Consider the following 17,617-nt stretch of genomic DNA (forward strand, 5'->3'; position numbering starts at 1 on the left):
TTTGAGATTTTCACAGAATTGCATTGTTTCCTGAAACACATCTTTCCAAGAATAAAGGAACATTTTCCTTAAGTGTTTAAATTAACATCTCTGTGATTATGAATTTCCCCAGTCATATTAAATATTAAGTTCTGACAAAGCTAACTCTCAAGGGCAGTCTGCCTAAATAGCTAGGTCTATTGGGAAAATTAATGAGAAATAGAATTAACTATAAAGCAAGGCCTAATACTAAACTGATTAACATAACTCCTAACATCCATGAGCTAACAAAAACTCTGTTTTGCATCTTTAGGGAACTTATATCTTAAGGGACTAGGTTTACAATGATCACAACATTCCACAGCGTTCTGCTTATTGTCCTTGTTTTGTTCTAATTAATACAAAACCATCATATGCACCTAGCTTTCATTCATAAGTTGGTTCTGTTATCTGGTGATATTGAATGCTAAGATTTATTGATCATGTGTGTCATGGATGGGTACGAAAGGCCCATGTATCATTTGTTACATGAAAGACAAATATGCTTCTCATTGTCTGTCCACTCAAAGCCAGTAGAGGCCTGTCTACCTTAATAACAGTGATAATTATGTATGCCCAGTGCAATATATTTTTCCCAGGCAAAAATATGTTGTCCACCCATCTAAGTGATGGCAGAGTTGAGCTCATTCAGATAATCACAGGTAGGCATTACTTAGCAATGAGGATTCCTGCTGAGAAATGAGTTGTAGTTGAGTTATGATTATCTGAGCACCATAGACTATGTACATGAACTAAAATTGCTCTGTATCACCAGGTAATAACACCTTCGCAGCATCATATATATTCAGTCATTTGTTTTGTTTACTGAAACATATTATGATTTCTTAGGTTCTATATACTTGTTATAAAAGAAATTATGCCTCTGAATAGCATATGGGAAAAGTCAAAGGTTGAATAGGAAGAAAACACTTTCAACCCTACTCTAAAGATCCTGAACTGTGTCTCAAAATGAAACCTTTGTAGTTAACATAGTTTGAGAATTTGGTCAAACATCCTTATAGCAGAAAAATAACTAAATATAAGCATATTTGGGGTGAAGACATGGCTCAATTTGTAGAGCATTTGCCTTGTTAATAGGAGGCCCTGAGTTAGATTAATCCCTACTACTAAATATTTTTGAAGCAAATGGAATCATTGTTTGGTTCCTTCAGCCTTATATTAAGTGATTTTTGTGTTGTTTCTTTGTTTTGGCCAAAAAGGCTTGTTTAGTTTAGAGAATATAAAGATTTGTTTTTAAGGAAGAAACTTTTTTATAAGCACATCATATCACATACAACTTCCCCTTCTTTGATTGCTAAGTCTTCATTTCCTCCCTTTAAAAAAGAATTTGAAAATCATCACTACTAATATTCAAATGGGAAGTATAAAATTGCATAATCTCTAAACGTGGGAACTTAAATGAGATGGAACATGTCGTGATTGAGGCATCAACAAGACAGGATTCAGTGCAAGTCCAGGTACATATCACATAAGCAAATGTGGCACAGCAGGAGGCTGGTGGGACAAGGACATAGGGTTACTCTTATTGTTACTACCACCACACAGAACATAGGATACCTGCCATCTTGGAGAAAATGTTGTACTTCCCAAGATAGATGCAAGTCCCTGTAAACACTCATAGTCTCAGTCCAACATGAGTTTCATGCTAGTATTGTGCTTTTAGGCATTATCAGCAGCAATAGTCATCTGTTTTGTGGTATTATGTACATATAAGATGCCCTTAACAAGCTTTGCTTTCTCTTCTATGAAACTCATAATAAATTTCTCATAAACCATTGGCAGGAATATAAAATAGTACAGCCACCTTGGAAAATAGATAACTCCTCAAACAAACTGAGAGAGCTGGCATAACAGTGGCTCATGCCTATAACCCTAGCTTCTTAAGAGGATGAGAGGATCATGGTTCAAGGCCAACATATCACACTAGAGTCCCTTCCCTTGTCCTTCTGAATTCTTATTTATTAATAGAGTCAATACCTCTGGGTAGTACTTGCATCTTTTGCTTTTATGTGTCGTGCTTAGAAATTGGCATGCCAGAAAGCTGCTGGGTCATGTAAGAAAGCTGGTTTTATAGAAAGAAGACATTTTTAGGAAAAACATTTTACAGAAAAGTCTTTAATATTATTCATAGGACAATACCCATGCTGATGCTTAAGAACTGGCTATCGAAATACCATGAATCTTAGATGTTGATATTTCCAGTCAAGTCAAACGTATATCAATTAAACTAACTACATCGAGAAAACTAGTATAATACCTTGGGTTCTTTTGTTTATGTAGAAACTGTTATTTAAAGTTTTCTTTAAAGTTAACTACAAACCGTCATAATTTAAATTATATATAGTATTTCCTAAGCTTTGAGGTTTGTAGCATAATTACTAATAAAATAACATATACATATATACACATATACACACATACACACATATGTTTATGGTATAAAACATAATGATTTCAAATACAGGTACATTGTGAAAAGATTGCCACAATTATCTTCATTTGTTTTTTCTCCTTGTGGTATAATTTCAGCGAATTTCAAGTATAAAATTCATGTTGGTTTGTTTTTGTCGATATAGAGGATTGTACTCAGTGCCTCTCAGTTGCTAAGAGGGTACTCTTGCCACTTGAGTCATACCTTTGGCTCCTATTTCTGTGGGTTTCTTTTGAGGCTTTATGTTTGGCCTGGCTTGGGCTACAGTCCCCATACCTCTGCTTTCCCAAGCCCTTAGGGATGACAGGAGTGTGCCACTATGCATAGCCTTTGGTTGAGATACCCCCCTCCCAGACTTCTTTTTGTCTTGAAACTCATTCATTCTATCTCCTTTTCCCAAGCATTACAGGCTTGGGCCACTGAGCTTAGCTATAACACATATTCTTAACTAAAACCACCATGATATACATTGATCACAGACTTACTCATTGTGTAACTGAAAGTTTGCAATTTAGACAACTTCATTTGTCCCATTTCCTAACATGTTTTTCAATTCATAATGAACTTCTAATATTTTTGGTGGTGTGGGAGGTGTAGTTTTGCTTTTTCCCCTTTGTTTTGGAACCTTGTCTTGGCTCTATAGTCCAGGCTTGAAAACACCTCTTGAATGCTAAGGTTAAACACATATAACTTTACATACAGCTTTGATTTTGTATTTTAACAGTACTAAGGAACCAGCTGTGGTTCATTAGTAAAACCTACACAGGAGGAAGAAGCAGCAGAATTCCAAGTTTGAGACCATCCCACGCAAAATTAGCATGGCTATTTCAAATAAATAAGCAAACAATTAAATAAAAGCTGAAGGATTGGGAACACAGCTTTATGTGGTAGAGCACTTGTCTGTCAAACTCACATTTCTAGGTTCAATACTCAGTAACACATAAGTACTAATAGGAAGACATAAATAGTATGGCACCTTAATATAATTGTTTAAATTTTTTTGTGTTTTTTGGCAGTTTGGCTTATCTGATTTTACATTTAATATTTATATATAGATATACTAGTTTTTCACTTATAATATCATAATTTTATTTTATTTCACGTAATCCTATTATTTACATTGATTTTGTTTCCTGAATAAGATCTGTAATAAAGCATGTAGAATCCCTGATATCTTAAATGCCTCTCCTAGTTTTCAAAGTTTATTTAATTAAATTCATCTGTCATTGTATCTTGTTGCTCATGTTAAACATTCTCTAAATAATCCATCAGCCCTGCCTCCATCCTCTCCCACTTGGCCCTGGCCATGTTCCACCAATCATTGATTAGAGAGGACACTCCCTTCCTTTAGGACTAGCAGTTAAGCTGGCCCAGTGTCACGTACTGGACCTTGATGAAAGAATATGTTCCTGGCCAACATGTCTCCACAGCCCATTGATCTCTCTCTTATGTCTCTTCACTGAATCTTTTCTTGAATGATTTAAAAACTTGATGGTGAGCTAAATTAAGGCCTGTTTATAGCAGTCTGCTAACAGCTAGGGTCATTTTGAGAGTTGCTACTTCTGCCTTTGCACAAAGAAGAAGGCACGTGTTTGCATCCCTGTTTTTCAAAGGGATTGGTCTATAGTTCTTTTTTGGTATGTCATAATCTGGTTTTGAAATGCATGTAATGCTAATTTCATAGAATGAATTCACTAATGTCCTGTCCTTTACTGTTTCATGGAAACATTTGAAGAATATTAGCATTCGTTCTTCCTTAAAAATCTTATATAATTTAGCTCTGAATCCATCAGGTGGTGGGATTTGGTTGTTGTTTTGAGGAATTTTTTGTATTACTATGTCAATTTCATTGCTTGTTATACATCTCTTTAGATGGTTTGTGTTCTAAGTGAGGTTATATGGAAATGCAGTAATTTCTACTAGCTTACCTAGTGTAAAAAGTTTTGAAGCATTTTTCAAGATTTTGTCTTTTGCTTATGTTTGTCATGCTATCCCCATTTTCATCTCATTTTATTCATTGACTCATTTCCCTTCTCCTTTCAGTCATGTTAGTTTATCAACTATCTTTCAAAAGAACCAACTTTTTGATTCATTAATGTTTCATATAAATCTTTGTAGTCCCTGCTTCATTCATTTCTTCCTTCATACTTAATTATTCCATTTCTTCTGCTGGTTTGGGATTTAGCTTCTTTTTGTTTTTCAAGGAGATTGATCTGCATCATCATTTTGATTTGATGAAGTGTGTTTGGTTATAGCTATGAACAGTTACCTTAGAACTATCTTTATAGTGTCTATCACATTCTAGAATGTTCTGTTTTCATTGAATTCTAGGAACTTTTAAAATTTCCTCTCTCATTTATTCCATGGCCCACTCATCATTTCAGTCTTCTTAAGTCTCCTATGGTTTCTTTTGCTGACAACTTTCAGGTTTATTCTATTATGGTCAGGTAAGGTACAGGGAATTATTTTACTTTTCTTGTATTCAGTGAGACATGCTCTACTCCAGGATATGATCTTTTATGGAGAAAGTTCCAAAGTTTTGCTACCAAGAGAAATGTGCACAGTGAAGCTGCTTAATAAAATAGTCTGTGGATATCACTAAGTCCTATGGTTTTCTAGTATCACTGAAATTGGAGGTTTCTGCGTTGACTTTTTGCCAAAATGATGTATGTAAGTGGGATGGTGATGTCTCCTATTACCATTGTTTTGGGGTCATTTTTTTTTTTTTGGCCAGTCCTGGGCCTTGCACTCGGGACCTGAGCACTGTCCCTGGCTTCTTTTTGCTCAAGGCTAGCACTCTGCCACTTGAGCCACAGCGCCACTTCTGGCCATTTTCTGTATATGTGGTGCTGGTGAATTGAACCCAGGGCTTCATGTATACGAGGCGAACACTCTTGCCACTAGGCCATATCCCCAGCCCTTTGGGGTCATTTTTAAGATGAGTATGTTTAGAAACGTTGGGTTCCCTAACCTTTCAACTAGTGGTGTCACACTCCTTATCCAAAGAATAAAAACCTTCAGGTGTTTCTTTGTATTTATGGCCAAGCTGCTTAATAGGCAGGTTGAATGGTGCAATCTAACTAAATTAGAGGATTTTTAGAAGACTATATTCTTCATCTTTATGCCTCTAATATACTATTACTAGTATATCTGCCCCGGGCCCCCCAAAAGCAGCTGTACACACTAAAGCATGTATGATTTGGTAACAATAGCAAAATACCCTCTGACAGTTCAAATTATTGTTTGCTAGTCCAGAAATGCCAGTCATCTTGCTAGAACTAAGCAAGTATCACAATGAGTTACTTGGGAGCAACATTAAAATCAGCTTAGGTATCTGGCTCTCTCTTCTAGAGAAAACAGAAATTATTACAAGAAGATGAAGAGTCATCTTAAGACAAGTGTGCTGGCTTTAAGGAGAAGGGACGGAACTGCCAGCTGAGAAGGAAATACAAAATGTCCAAAGTGTACACAGAGGGAGCAAAGTCTGGAAGCTAATGTGGGCACCTTAAATATCTCATGAATTGTACGAAGTTGACCATGGATTATAGCACATTTATAACAGTGAACACAAGCTAACAAGTACAAGTTTATATTGGGCTGTTCATGAAGACACCATGCTGTTTCAAAATTATTTCTGTGTAAAGATTGGTCCTTGAAGGGAAAAATCTTTCATTATTTGGGATTTATATATATATATACACATATATATATATGTATATATATGTATTCATTGTATTTTTTTACAAGCAGTGTCAAAAGCTACAGCTTATTTTTGGACAAAAATTATTTTACTCATTTTTTTCTGTTTTGTGACTTCCCATAATTAAATGTCCTCTTACAAAGAGGGTGTCATTTTCACTTATTCTTAGTCTTCTATTGAAGGAGTAAATATAGGCATTGGGATTACTAAACAAAGTTTTATGTGTTCTGAAGACAGTCAAGGTTACTGTGGAAAAATAATAACATAAAAATTTATGGCTGTTAACTGCCAATTAGTGTTCATTTCTTCCTTTTAAAATATAAGGCTGTGTTTCCTATGTTGTTGTTTAGTTTTTACCAAAGTCACTGAAAGTGATTTTTAAGTGTTTACTTTCATTATCCTATGATTTATTATGCTTATAATTTCCTTGCCTTGGAAGTTCCCTTTATGGTAATAAAACCCACACTGAAAGAGATTAAAAAAAATAATAATAAAGAAGTCCCTGCACAGCACCCATTGATTCCTCTATACTGGAAGTTAGACTCAAGTGAGACAAAAGTTGGCAGGCTGTGGACTGATTGATGGCTTCAGCCCAGCAACACACACCCTTCACAGGGTCCCTTCTCTGTCCACAATGTCTACATTTTCTTTGTAAACCTAGTCCTGTTCTTTATTTCTTTCCTCTCACCAGGCATGTTTGGATTTGCCTATTTTGGTTTTTTGTATGAAAGGTTATTCCCACAATGCCTTTCCACTTGGCATCAAAGTCATAGCGATCAGTCACCATATCTCTGTTGGCAGCTGGTGAAATCTCACTAGTCCAAGTGGGAAGATGCTGAGGTCAACAACTTGCTCTTTTCATCATTTTCCTGATTTCTTATTTCTTGTCAATTCTATCTTGTACCATCACCTGAACTCCATGGGTACCTTTTTTTTCCCCTTGTTCAATTATGGTATGTAAAAGGTTTCTTGTCAGAGTTGTATAGAAATTGAATTAGTATTTGGAAGCAAAGTAACATTTACTAGGGAAGCTCAGGAGTGGTGGCTGTCACTAAGGGCTGAAGTGATCATGGTTTTGTGCTCTGGCTAGAGAGCCATGAGGAAGCCTTGTTCTGGAAGGTCATTCAACTGTGCATATGGTATTCTGAGAGTGAATGCCACAGTTTCACTGCCTGGTGCACAGCACCTCCCACCACCACCTCACCTGATTCTCCTGATTGCTGCTTCTAAATGGAAACTGCGTGGTTAAAGTCAGAATGTGTAAAAATTGGCCTATAGAGCATCATTTAACAAATTCTCTATGATTTTTTTACTCTTCAACTATAAGAGTTAATTGTTCCTTCTGCTGCTCAGTTTGCAGGTCTCTAGGTACTTTATGCCTGTAGGTGCTTAGGGTGAGAAAACTGACATCCTAGTCAAATGTACAAAGCTAAGGAATTAACCAGAAAGCCAGTTTGCATATCTAACTCCAGTGGTATAGGATCCAATGGGATCTTAGTCACAGTTCTCAAAGTTCAGAATGGGGTGCTTTGACACTTGATCAGCCATTGCATATGCCATTCCAAATGTGCTCTTTCGTTTTTCTTTCTTTCTTCTTTTCCCTTCCTTCCTTCCTTCCTTCTTTCTTTTCTTTCCTTTCCTTTCCTCTTTCTTTCTTTCTTTCTTTTGTTCATTCGTTCATTTTGCCAGTCCTGGGGCTTGGACGAAGGGCACTGTCCCTGGCTTCTTTTTGCTCAAGGCTAGCAGTCAACCACTTGAACCACAGCACCACTTCTGGCTTTTTCTGTGTATGTGGTGCTAAGGAGTTGAACCCAGAACTTCATGCATGCTAGGCAAGCACTCCATGGCTAATCCACATTCCCAGCCTTAAATGTGCTTTTTCTTTTCCTTCATCCTTAATCTCATTTTCCTTTCATAAGTATGTATTATTGGGATTTCTCTTGAAACAAGACTCAACCATCAATATACTCCAGAAAAATTTTCATAACTCCTACCCACCAATCCCAAAATAATCTATTTTGGAATTCAGATATAGTTTATTTAAACTTAGGTGATTGTCCTAAACATGCCATTGGTATTTACTTGCTTTTCAGAGGTTGAGATGAATTACTCTCATAAAGTTATTACAAGATCTGCCTTCAAAACCTGGGCTGGAGTTACTGCTTTGTATGTAAATCACTGACAAATGAATGGGTGAGCAACAGGGTCCAGTGAGGATTCCTTGACACACAACCTCCTCCCTTTCAGCTTTGTGCCCTAAGGAATGATTGAATTTGCTTTTGTGTACAATTAGTTACATTTGTATTGGAATCAGCTTTCTGTGATCCTTCCAAAGATGTCTTTTAAGAATAAAATAAAATAGGGTAGAGAGATGGTTGGGATTTGGGGGGGAATTAAAGAGTTGTGAAGAACAATTTTGTTTTGTTTCTAATTCACAAAATACTTTAAAGATCTCCAAATGTAAGAAGCGATCTATTTGACTTTTGCTGAAGGCCAGGTTTGCTTAATTCTCTATCCAAACACTTGAAATTAAATTTACAGGCAGATAGTTCAAGGAAGATGAGAAGTCTTTCTTAGTTTGTTATAAAGAAAATGCTTTTGTCTTGCAAAGTTTAGGAGAAGGATTAAAGGCAATTTATAGCTCAAGTAGAAAGTGGTAACAATGGACTATCATCATTTTCTCAAATTATTAACAATGTCAAGCCAGCAGAAATTTTTACCTCTAAAAGGAATTACTTTCCTTTGTTCTGCTTTTTGGCACACCATGACATCAATACGAAGTGTTAGCCTGGACTCTTTGTTTCCCTATTATTGAGAAAGGTCCAGTCAGTTGTATGGGAGATAAAAATCTGTCATTAGATCATTTGCTATAGAGTTCAAGAAAAATATTCATAATTAATCCATTTGGAGAAATTAATTAAAATACAGGATCTATATAAAATGTACTTTCTTAAGATCAAGCCATAGTCTGTTTAACTTTCTAGAAAGACTTTATTTTTAATTATCAAGCAAAATCACCAGAAATGTAATACAACTGGTGTTGATGGTTCATGTCTGTCGTCCTAGCTAATCAAAAGCCTAAGATCTGAGGGTCATCGTTCAAAGCCACCCAGGGAAGAAAAACCTTTCAGATGCCTAGCTTCAACAAAGCAGCAAAAAGCCAGAAGCAGAAGTGTGGCACAAGTGATAGAGGACCAGCCTTGATTTTAAAAAGCCAAGTAGAGTGTAAACCTTAGTTCAAGTACCAGGCAGGCAGGAATGCAGGCAAGAAGGAAGGAGTCTTCCTTTTACTCATCTTTGTATTTAGATTCTCAGCTTATATAGTTCTTGCTCTTTAAGATAATTATAACTTTTGTAGTCTTTTATAATTTAAAAACTTTGTAAATGAAATTATATTTAATTTTTAATACATTACACATATTATGCACAGTAATAGAGTAATTTTTTTATATGTGCTTGTTGGGAAAATGGAGAACAGAAAAGGAATGGGCCAGAGTCAATCATCAACAGGCAATGACTGTTTATTGCAGAACAGCAAGGGGCACAGACCTTCCCACAGGTTCTGAGGTTGTGCTGGGGATGAATTCGGGACCAGGCACATAGGGGTCTGAGCAAGGAGGCAAAGGTTATTGAAAGCACCACTAGGTCTAGGAAGTTGGTAGCTTGTCCTTGGACCAGTAATGGATTGTTTACAGATGGGTTGTTTACAGATGGGCTTAGGTAAAATGCCCTGCCTGCACATTAAAGCACATACCTGAGGTTTTATCTGCTGCCTGTATGCCCCTGGGACAATAGGGTGGGGGTCAATCCTTCAGTGATGAGACTTTCATTATTTGAGACTACTGAAGTTTAAAGGTATTAGGATATTACTAATGTCAAATAACAATACACTCTAGCAAAGAGGTCATCTCTCAACAACATACTTTTTTCACTATACCTTTTATAATTCAGTCCTGTTTTCTTTAGAAAATACTATATATACTAAATACTGTATATACTAAATGAAATCTAGAAATGTTGTGGAAAAGTCATTGCTATATCTTTCTCATTTAAAAAAATCTTGTTAGTGTGTATTAAGTAGTGTATGATAAGAATTTCATCATGTCATTTCCACATGTTTCATATAATAGGCTTTGATCTTATTCACCTCTATGGCTGCTTTACATCCCCAGGAATCCCCCTATTCCTTTCCCTCTTCCTTCCTCCCTCCTACCATTTAAGGTGCTACTACCCTATGGTATCTTACTACCATGTTCCCTTTTGCCTTCCTCTTCCTTTTATGACCTTACCTGTTTAGTTTTATTTCCCTTGATTTCCACAGATGAGAGAAGACATGCACTGCTTCTCTTTGTGGGCCTCTCTTACTTATTTTTTTAATTAATTTATTAATTTAATTTTGTTGACAAGGTGTTGTGCAAAAGGGGTACAGTTACATAATAGGGCAGTGTGTACATTTCTTGTGATATCTTACACCCTCATTTTTCTTTCCCTTCCCTAGATCAGGTAGGCATATATACAATACCCAGTGTACCAAAAACATATACAGTAGCCACGTGGCATATGCCAAAGGAAATTCACCTAGAACTTTAAATATAACGTCAACAATAGAGTTTGCTTATCCTGTCTTATATGATCATACATACACAGCTTTTGAGCTATTGTGATCCACTGAGAGGTCTATTTAAGACCTTTTTTATGTTTAGTACTTGTTTGGTTTTAGTTATATAATGTAAGGTCGCTGGCCCAAACCTGTGGGAAATACCATTTGACAAGAAGTTTTTTGTTTCGCAGACCTGGTCTCTACACCCCTCCTCCCCCCCAAATAGCAAGTCATATATCAAGGAGATCATGCCCCTTTGTTTTCTGTGTTCTAGGCTTGTCTTGCTCAACATTATTCGTTAGTTCTGACCATTTCCCTGCGAATACCAATATTTCATCATTTCTAATCGCTATTCTTCCATTTTGTATAGGTACCACATTTTTTGGATCTATTCATCTGTAGAGGGGCATCTAGGTTGTTTCCATTTTTTGGCTATTGTGAATTGTGCAACGATAAACATGGAAGTACAGATGTCTTTTTGATATCTTGAGACCTGTTGTTCAGGATAGATGCCTAGGAGTGGTATGGCTGGGTCATAGGGTAGGTCTATGTTGAGCTATTTTTTTTTTTTTTTTTGCCAGTCCTGGGCCTTGGACTCAGGGCCTGAGCACTGTCCTTGGCTTCTTTTTGCTCAAGGCTAGCACTCTGCCACTTGAGCCACAGCACCACTTCTGGCTGTTCTCTATGTATGTGGTGCTGGGAAATCGAACCCAGGGCTTCATGTATGTGAGGCAAGCACTCTTGCCACTAGGCCATATTCCCAGCCCTATGTTGAGCTTTTTGAGGAACCTCCATACTGTTCTCCAAAGTGGTTGTACTAATTTTCACTCCCACCAACAATGGAGAAGGGTTCATCTTTCCCCGCACCCCGTACAGCATTTGTTGTTGCCTGAGTTCAGAGTATAGGCCATTCTAACTGGAGTGAGGTGGTATCTCAGGGTTGTTTTTATTTGCATTTCCTTTACTGCCAGGGATGTTGAACATTTCCTCATATGTTTCTTTGCCATTTTTTTTTTTTTTTGGCCAGTCCTGGGCCTTGGACTCAGGGCCTGAGCACTGTCCCTGGCTTCTTCCCGCTCAAGGCTAGCACTCTGCCACTTGAGCCACAGCGCCACTTCTGGCCATTTTCTGTATATGTGGTGCTGGGGAATCGAACCTAGGGCCTCGTGTATCCGAGGCAGGCACTCTTGCCACTAGGCTATATCCCCAGCCCTTCTTTGCCATTTTTATCTCTTCTTTTGTGAAGTCTCTCTTTAGCTCCTTTGCCCATTTCCTAATTGGTTTACTGGGCTTGGAGATATTAGGCCTTTGTCTGTTGCTGTGCTGCTAAAGATCCTTTCCCATATGGTTGGCTGTCTTTCTAGTTTGGTGGCTGTCTTTAGCTTTGCAGAAACTTTTTATTTTGTAGTAGTCCCATTTGTCGAGACTCCCCCCTATCTGTTGTGCCCCTGGATCTGTCTTACTTTTATGTTATCAAATAAATGATAAGTGCTTCCTTTGCTTGATCATGTTTAATTTTTAAAGACTGCCCACCTTTTTTGATCTTTTTTTTTTTAATTCATAGGTAGGGAATAGAGTATGGTAAATCTGAAATAATTTCAAATAAGCATGTGCATGCTTGTTTATATGCTGGTATGATGTTTTTAAGGACTCTATTTAGTGGTGCTACTAATAATTATGTAATAGAGAAAATTTTAGGAGGCTCTCCTTTGTCCAGATGTTGAAAACCTGAATATGAATAGTCCTGTATAGCTTCAACAATGTATGTTTAGACATCAGATATCCACCAATTTGCAGCCTCGCTGAATTGAAACTTGGTGCCTATTATAAAGTTGGTTGTGGTGATCTATGTGGGTATTTGTTTAACTGAGTTGTCTTCTCCATCCTCAGAGTAAAGGAAGCTGAAGAGGTGTGTAGACAGAAAAAAGGAAAATCACTTTATAAAATAAAACCACGACATGACTCTGGAATTGTGAGTATTTAACTTTTAATCTCGTTAATCCTATTTAAACAATATATACAAATTATACTATATATATATATATATATATATATATATATATATAAATTTCCTCTTAAAGGTGGATAAATGTTGGGCTCCCAATTTCAAGAACCATATTTTTAGGCCTCCTACTGGGCTCCGAAAGTTAGGATAAAAATGTTTGATATTTGAAACAAATATTCAAATGAATCTAAGCTATCCACAGGGTCTTGTATATATTGTACGCTGAGAGCCACAAGCCACCTTGTACTTTCTTCATTACTGACAGGTCCTGGCCCAAGGCTGAATTTGAATCTAGAGTGACTATGATGTGAGATTTCCTGTAGTGGAGTCTTAAACATGTTGGGAATAGCCATGTGCAGGGTTGTGTTTGGCTTCCTGCACCCAGATGTCATCTGTAATCCAGTGGCTCTAACAGAGCTGCTGTCTGAAGCTGCTGGTCTACAGATTGACTTGAATAGCCAGACCCAGCTTTCTTCCTTGGCCTCTTCATTGCCCTCTCTCAAATAGAATATCATGCTGTATACCCCTGGAGAGGAGGGCTTGACACCTTTCCTCTTATGAAACTGGTGAAGTGTTGTATAATGTTTTGAAGCAATCATGACTTGGTATCATTGTAAGTAAATGGTATAGTTCTAAATAGAAGTTACACTAGGCATCCAATAGGAACCTACTGAATTGGGTTAAATGTAAAATGCTTAAATGGAGAAGATTTTAAGATAAAGCAAATTGAGAAATAACCAAATAGCCCTAGTTAGAAAAAGTTAGAACATCTTTAGTTAAGAGCTGTTTTCCACCTATCTGCTGAGGCTCATGCCTGAAATCCCAATACTCAGGAGGCAGAGATTGGAAGGATTGTGACTTAAAACAAGTATGAGGCAAAAATTAGAAAGATCCCATCTCAATAAAAAAAAGCTTGATGTGATAGTTTAATGCCAGTGATCGCATCTTTGTGTGAGGTCTAAATTTAGAGGATCATTGTCCAAGGCCAAACCCAGGGAAAAAAAGGCAAGACCCTCTCTGAAAACTAAGGCTTAACAAGACTGAGCCATGGCTCAAGTAGTAGATCATTCACTGCATGGACTATGAGGCCTTGAATTCAAGCCTCAGTGTTGCCAAGACATAAAAAGAAAGGTTATCCTCTCAGATTTTCTATATCAAACTTATCTAACGATCATTTATTTTTGCCTTTTTTCTCATTAACAGTTTATTGAGTAAGGAGGAATAATTATTTACTGGCTAACATCAGCCAAGCTATCAGAATAGATGAGAATTAAGTTTCATTGCACTTGAGATGAAACAGCTTTGTTCCGATTTCATATTTATGTTTGTATTTAGAGTCCAGGATGAGAAACACAGGTATGCCCTCTTTGATATCAGTTAGAACTTAATTTTGCATGGAGGAAGGCAGCTGCAAAGGGCTCAGACTCAGAGCTTTGAACTTTCTCTAAGCTTTTTTCACCATGACTGGTTCTATACCACTTGAGTCATATTTTCTTTTCTTTTTTTCTTTTTTTTTTTTTTTTGTTTTGGCCAGTCCTGGGCCTTGGACTCAGGGCCTGAGACACTGTCCCTGGCTTCTTCCCGCTCAAGGCTAGGACTCTGCCACCCGAGCCACAGCGCCGCTTCTGGCCGTTTTTCTGTGTATGTGGTGCTGGGGAATCGAACCTAGGGCCTCGTGTATCCGAGGCAGGCACTCTTGCCACTAGGCCATATCCCCAGCCCCGAGTCATATTTTCATCATAGCTTTTTTGCTCAGTAACTGGAGATAGAATTGTATAGACTTTTCTATCCTGGCTTATTTCAAACAAGGATTCTGAGATCACAGCCTCCATAGTAGCTAGGATTATAAGCATGAGCCAGTGGTGTCTGGCTGGTGATTTATTTTGATAAAAAAATTAAAAGATGAAAAACATACTGTACATACTGTATATATATATACATATATGTATGCTATGCATGTACTTCTCATATGATTGGTACATTTTTAAATTATTCTTGAAAAATGTAACTCAAACAAAATGGTCTTGTTTGGTATGTTCCAAATACCTTATTTTTTTTTAAGTTCTTTCTAACTATAACTCTTGTATATTTATTTTCAGAAAGCAAAGATAAGCATGAAAACCTGAACTCTAAAACAGTCACAGCAGCCACTTCTCCAAAATTCATCTGACTTGAGTATGGGAAGGAAGTCACATCACTCTGATTATTTTTCATCTTAACTTCCTGCATAATCCTTGTACTTTCTATACAGTTCACTGATTATTGAATTTTACTGCATATTCATTTAAAATGAAAAATCAGTACACCGGTGGAAATTTTCCACTTCTTTTTGTAAAAGCTCATGGTATATTATACTGGTAGACCTGAAAAGCATGTATGAGAGGCAGTATCTGCATTAATTCTGAACATGCTAAACATTAACCTACAATTTACTTTTGTGGGACTCTTCCTAGTCACAGCAAAATCACTTTTTTTTTTATTGGCAACCAGGAAACCATCAATATATTTAGATATGTGGATCAATGTTATTTCTGGTGATTGTACTCATTTCATATCTACCATCTACATAGACATTTTCTATTTTAGAATACAAGCACCATTTGTATATCATAAACACTGCTGTCCCATCTCTTGAGTTGTCCTCCCTTGATGCCCTATGAGAAGCATGTGTGCAACCTGGTAAATTACATCAGAGTTGTGCCTCTGCTATCCACCTTTATACACACACAAAGTACCACTGGTATTTAGAAGTGATTTCAATAAACAGTACTCATAACATTGACACAGTGACTAATTCTCATTAGCAAAACAGAACAGAGATCGGAGCTACCTAGACCTGCACCCTGTTAAATAAGCTTCTTTCTCTGAGAATTTTGACATGATAAAGTTTGGCATTCTGTGTTGTGGTGGTTAGTTAGGCCTGCAAAATGAGAACAGCTACTTACTATCTAAATGAGTCTACAGGATAAAAATAGAAAAATCTCCTACTTTTTCTGTGAGTATTTTGAAGTCAGCTCATGATGCACTGTGGTGGTTCTGTCTAGTACTAACAGTTTTTCTCTAATTATTTTGAATGGTATTGGCAGTTACTGATTTGGGGTGAGAGTTGTGGCTATAAAGAAAAGAGGAAAATGTTATTGTTATTACAAACCAATGATGGAAAGCAACTCCAACAATGTTCTAAATCATAACTATGTTTGTATTTATGTAAAATATGGTCTCATCTTCTCTGTATTTTAAGTGTCAGGAAGCAGTTGTGGTTCTTGGTAATTGTTGCTTTGTGACCTTCCTGTCTCCTCAATTTCTCCAGTGTGTATATTATCATTCTTCAATGAAGTAATAGGGCATTTAACAAAGATCGCTATGTGCAATACTGTATTTAGTGTTTCTATTTCAATTTTTTAGGATGTTAATTTATATGAAAATAAAACGAATAATAAAATATTTCTGTGACTATTGTGAGCATATTACATGAAGATTCTTGGAAAATATAGCCATCTTATTAAATGTTTGTTGGGAGGAGGGTGGAGAAAGGAGAAAAAATAAATTATGAAGTAGAAAATATGCATAGCTAAGTAAAACAATCCTGATAAAATATTTATTCTCAATCTAGGGTTTCTTTTCCTTTCTTCAGAAGACTTCTTGGTCATTCTCAATTGGGTGTCTCAACATACCTTAAAATTCCGTGTGTGCTAAATCAAACGCAACTTGTCATTTTGTCCCACTAACCCTGCTCACACTCCTGTGTTACCTGACTCTGAATACAGCCAGGATCCAATAAAAAAACCTATCATTTCCACATATTATTCTCCCTTCTCTCTCCCCTATAACCTACCCCCCTTAACAAATGATGAAACCCTGCTTTTTCTAAATTTCAAAAAGTACCTTAATAATCTGTTTTTCTCATATGCCAAGATTTGTCTGTGGCCTACATTTACTTTTCCTGGGTTTCCTAACACTGTAGTTGTTGGGATCCATCTTCCCCCTTGATGGAAGGGGCTTGCCGCACTTCCCCCAGCCCTGGGGAATGCAGCCCTTCTACCCCCTCTGGATTGGAATCCAGAGAAACCGGTTGGGCAAAAAGCCCCCAACCTTCTAGCCAGCCAGGCGCTCTGGTTCGGCACACTCGAGTGACGTTAGCCCTTGGGGGTCAGGTGATACCTTTCAGCCTATGGACATCCTGGCCAAACCCCTCCCTCGGAATCATATCCCCTTGTCCTTCTCTTAATAAAGTCAGTTCGCTCTAAGAAGCCGGCCCCGTTGCATATGTACGCCAGACTTCTAGCGTAAGGTGGCGATCACGTATTTGTGGCAGATCCCGTGCACATCAGGTCGGAGCTGACCCCCGTTCCACTCTAACTTACCTGCAGGTCGGGTGATTAGGGGAGAGGGCGAGAAAGGAGGGTGGAAAGAAAGAAGGAAGAGTTCGAGCCGGGAGGGGCAAAAAAAAACCCAACAGTAGTAGTCTGCTTTTACTTTGGTCTATTTGCTTTTTTTTTTTTTGCATTTCCTTTCCCTAATTTGTTGTGAAAGGTTGGAGCCCCCAAGGATTTTTCCAGAATTGTTTGTTTAGTCATCCCATTCCTAAGACTTTCATGACTCCAAACAAAAGCACTCTGATCCTACACCCTACACTTGCCACCTGACATCCCCAAAATGTCATGTAGCCACCCAAATTCTCTTCTGGTAGTTCCTATGCAACACACTGCACAGCTTCTGTTGTTCTCGTGAGAAAGCTGAGAGACCAGACCCTGTTCATGTACCAGCCATGTCCTTATTCTTGCTACAATTTTTCTCAATCTATTGGATTCTAAATTTGCCATAAACCCACATACTCCAGAA

At 37.4% G+C, this 17,617-nt stretch overlaps 1 protein-coding gene across 1 annotated transcript in view; it reads left to right on the forward strand.

Annotated features, from left to right (window-relative positions):
- Fmn2 (formin 2) overlaps positions 1 to 16,115 on the forward strand; it is a 174,989-nt gene extending 158,874 nt beyond the window's left edge. Inside the window, exons 17-18 of the mRNA XM_048357745.1 lie at positions 12,661 to 12,742; positions 14,875 to 16,115. Coding sequence (XP_048213702.1) covers positions 12,661 to 12,742; positions 14,875 to 14,901 — 109 coding nt within the window. The 3' untranslated portion in view covers positions 14,902 to 16,115. The remainder of the gene's footprint in view (positions 1 to 12,660; positions 12,743 to 14,874) is intronic.
- Positions 16,116 to 17,617: the final 1,502 nt, after the last annotated feature.

The sequence above is a fragment of the Perognathus longimembris genome, chromosome 11 (genome assembly GCF_023159225.1).
Source record: "Perognathus longimembris pacificus isolate PPM17 chromosome 11, ASM2315922v1, whole genome shotgun sequence".
NCBI classification, from domain to species: Eukaryota; Metazoa; Chordata; class Mammalia; order Rodentia; family Heteromyidae; genus Perognathus; species Perognathus longimembris.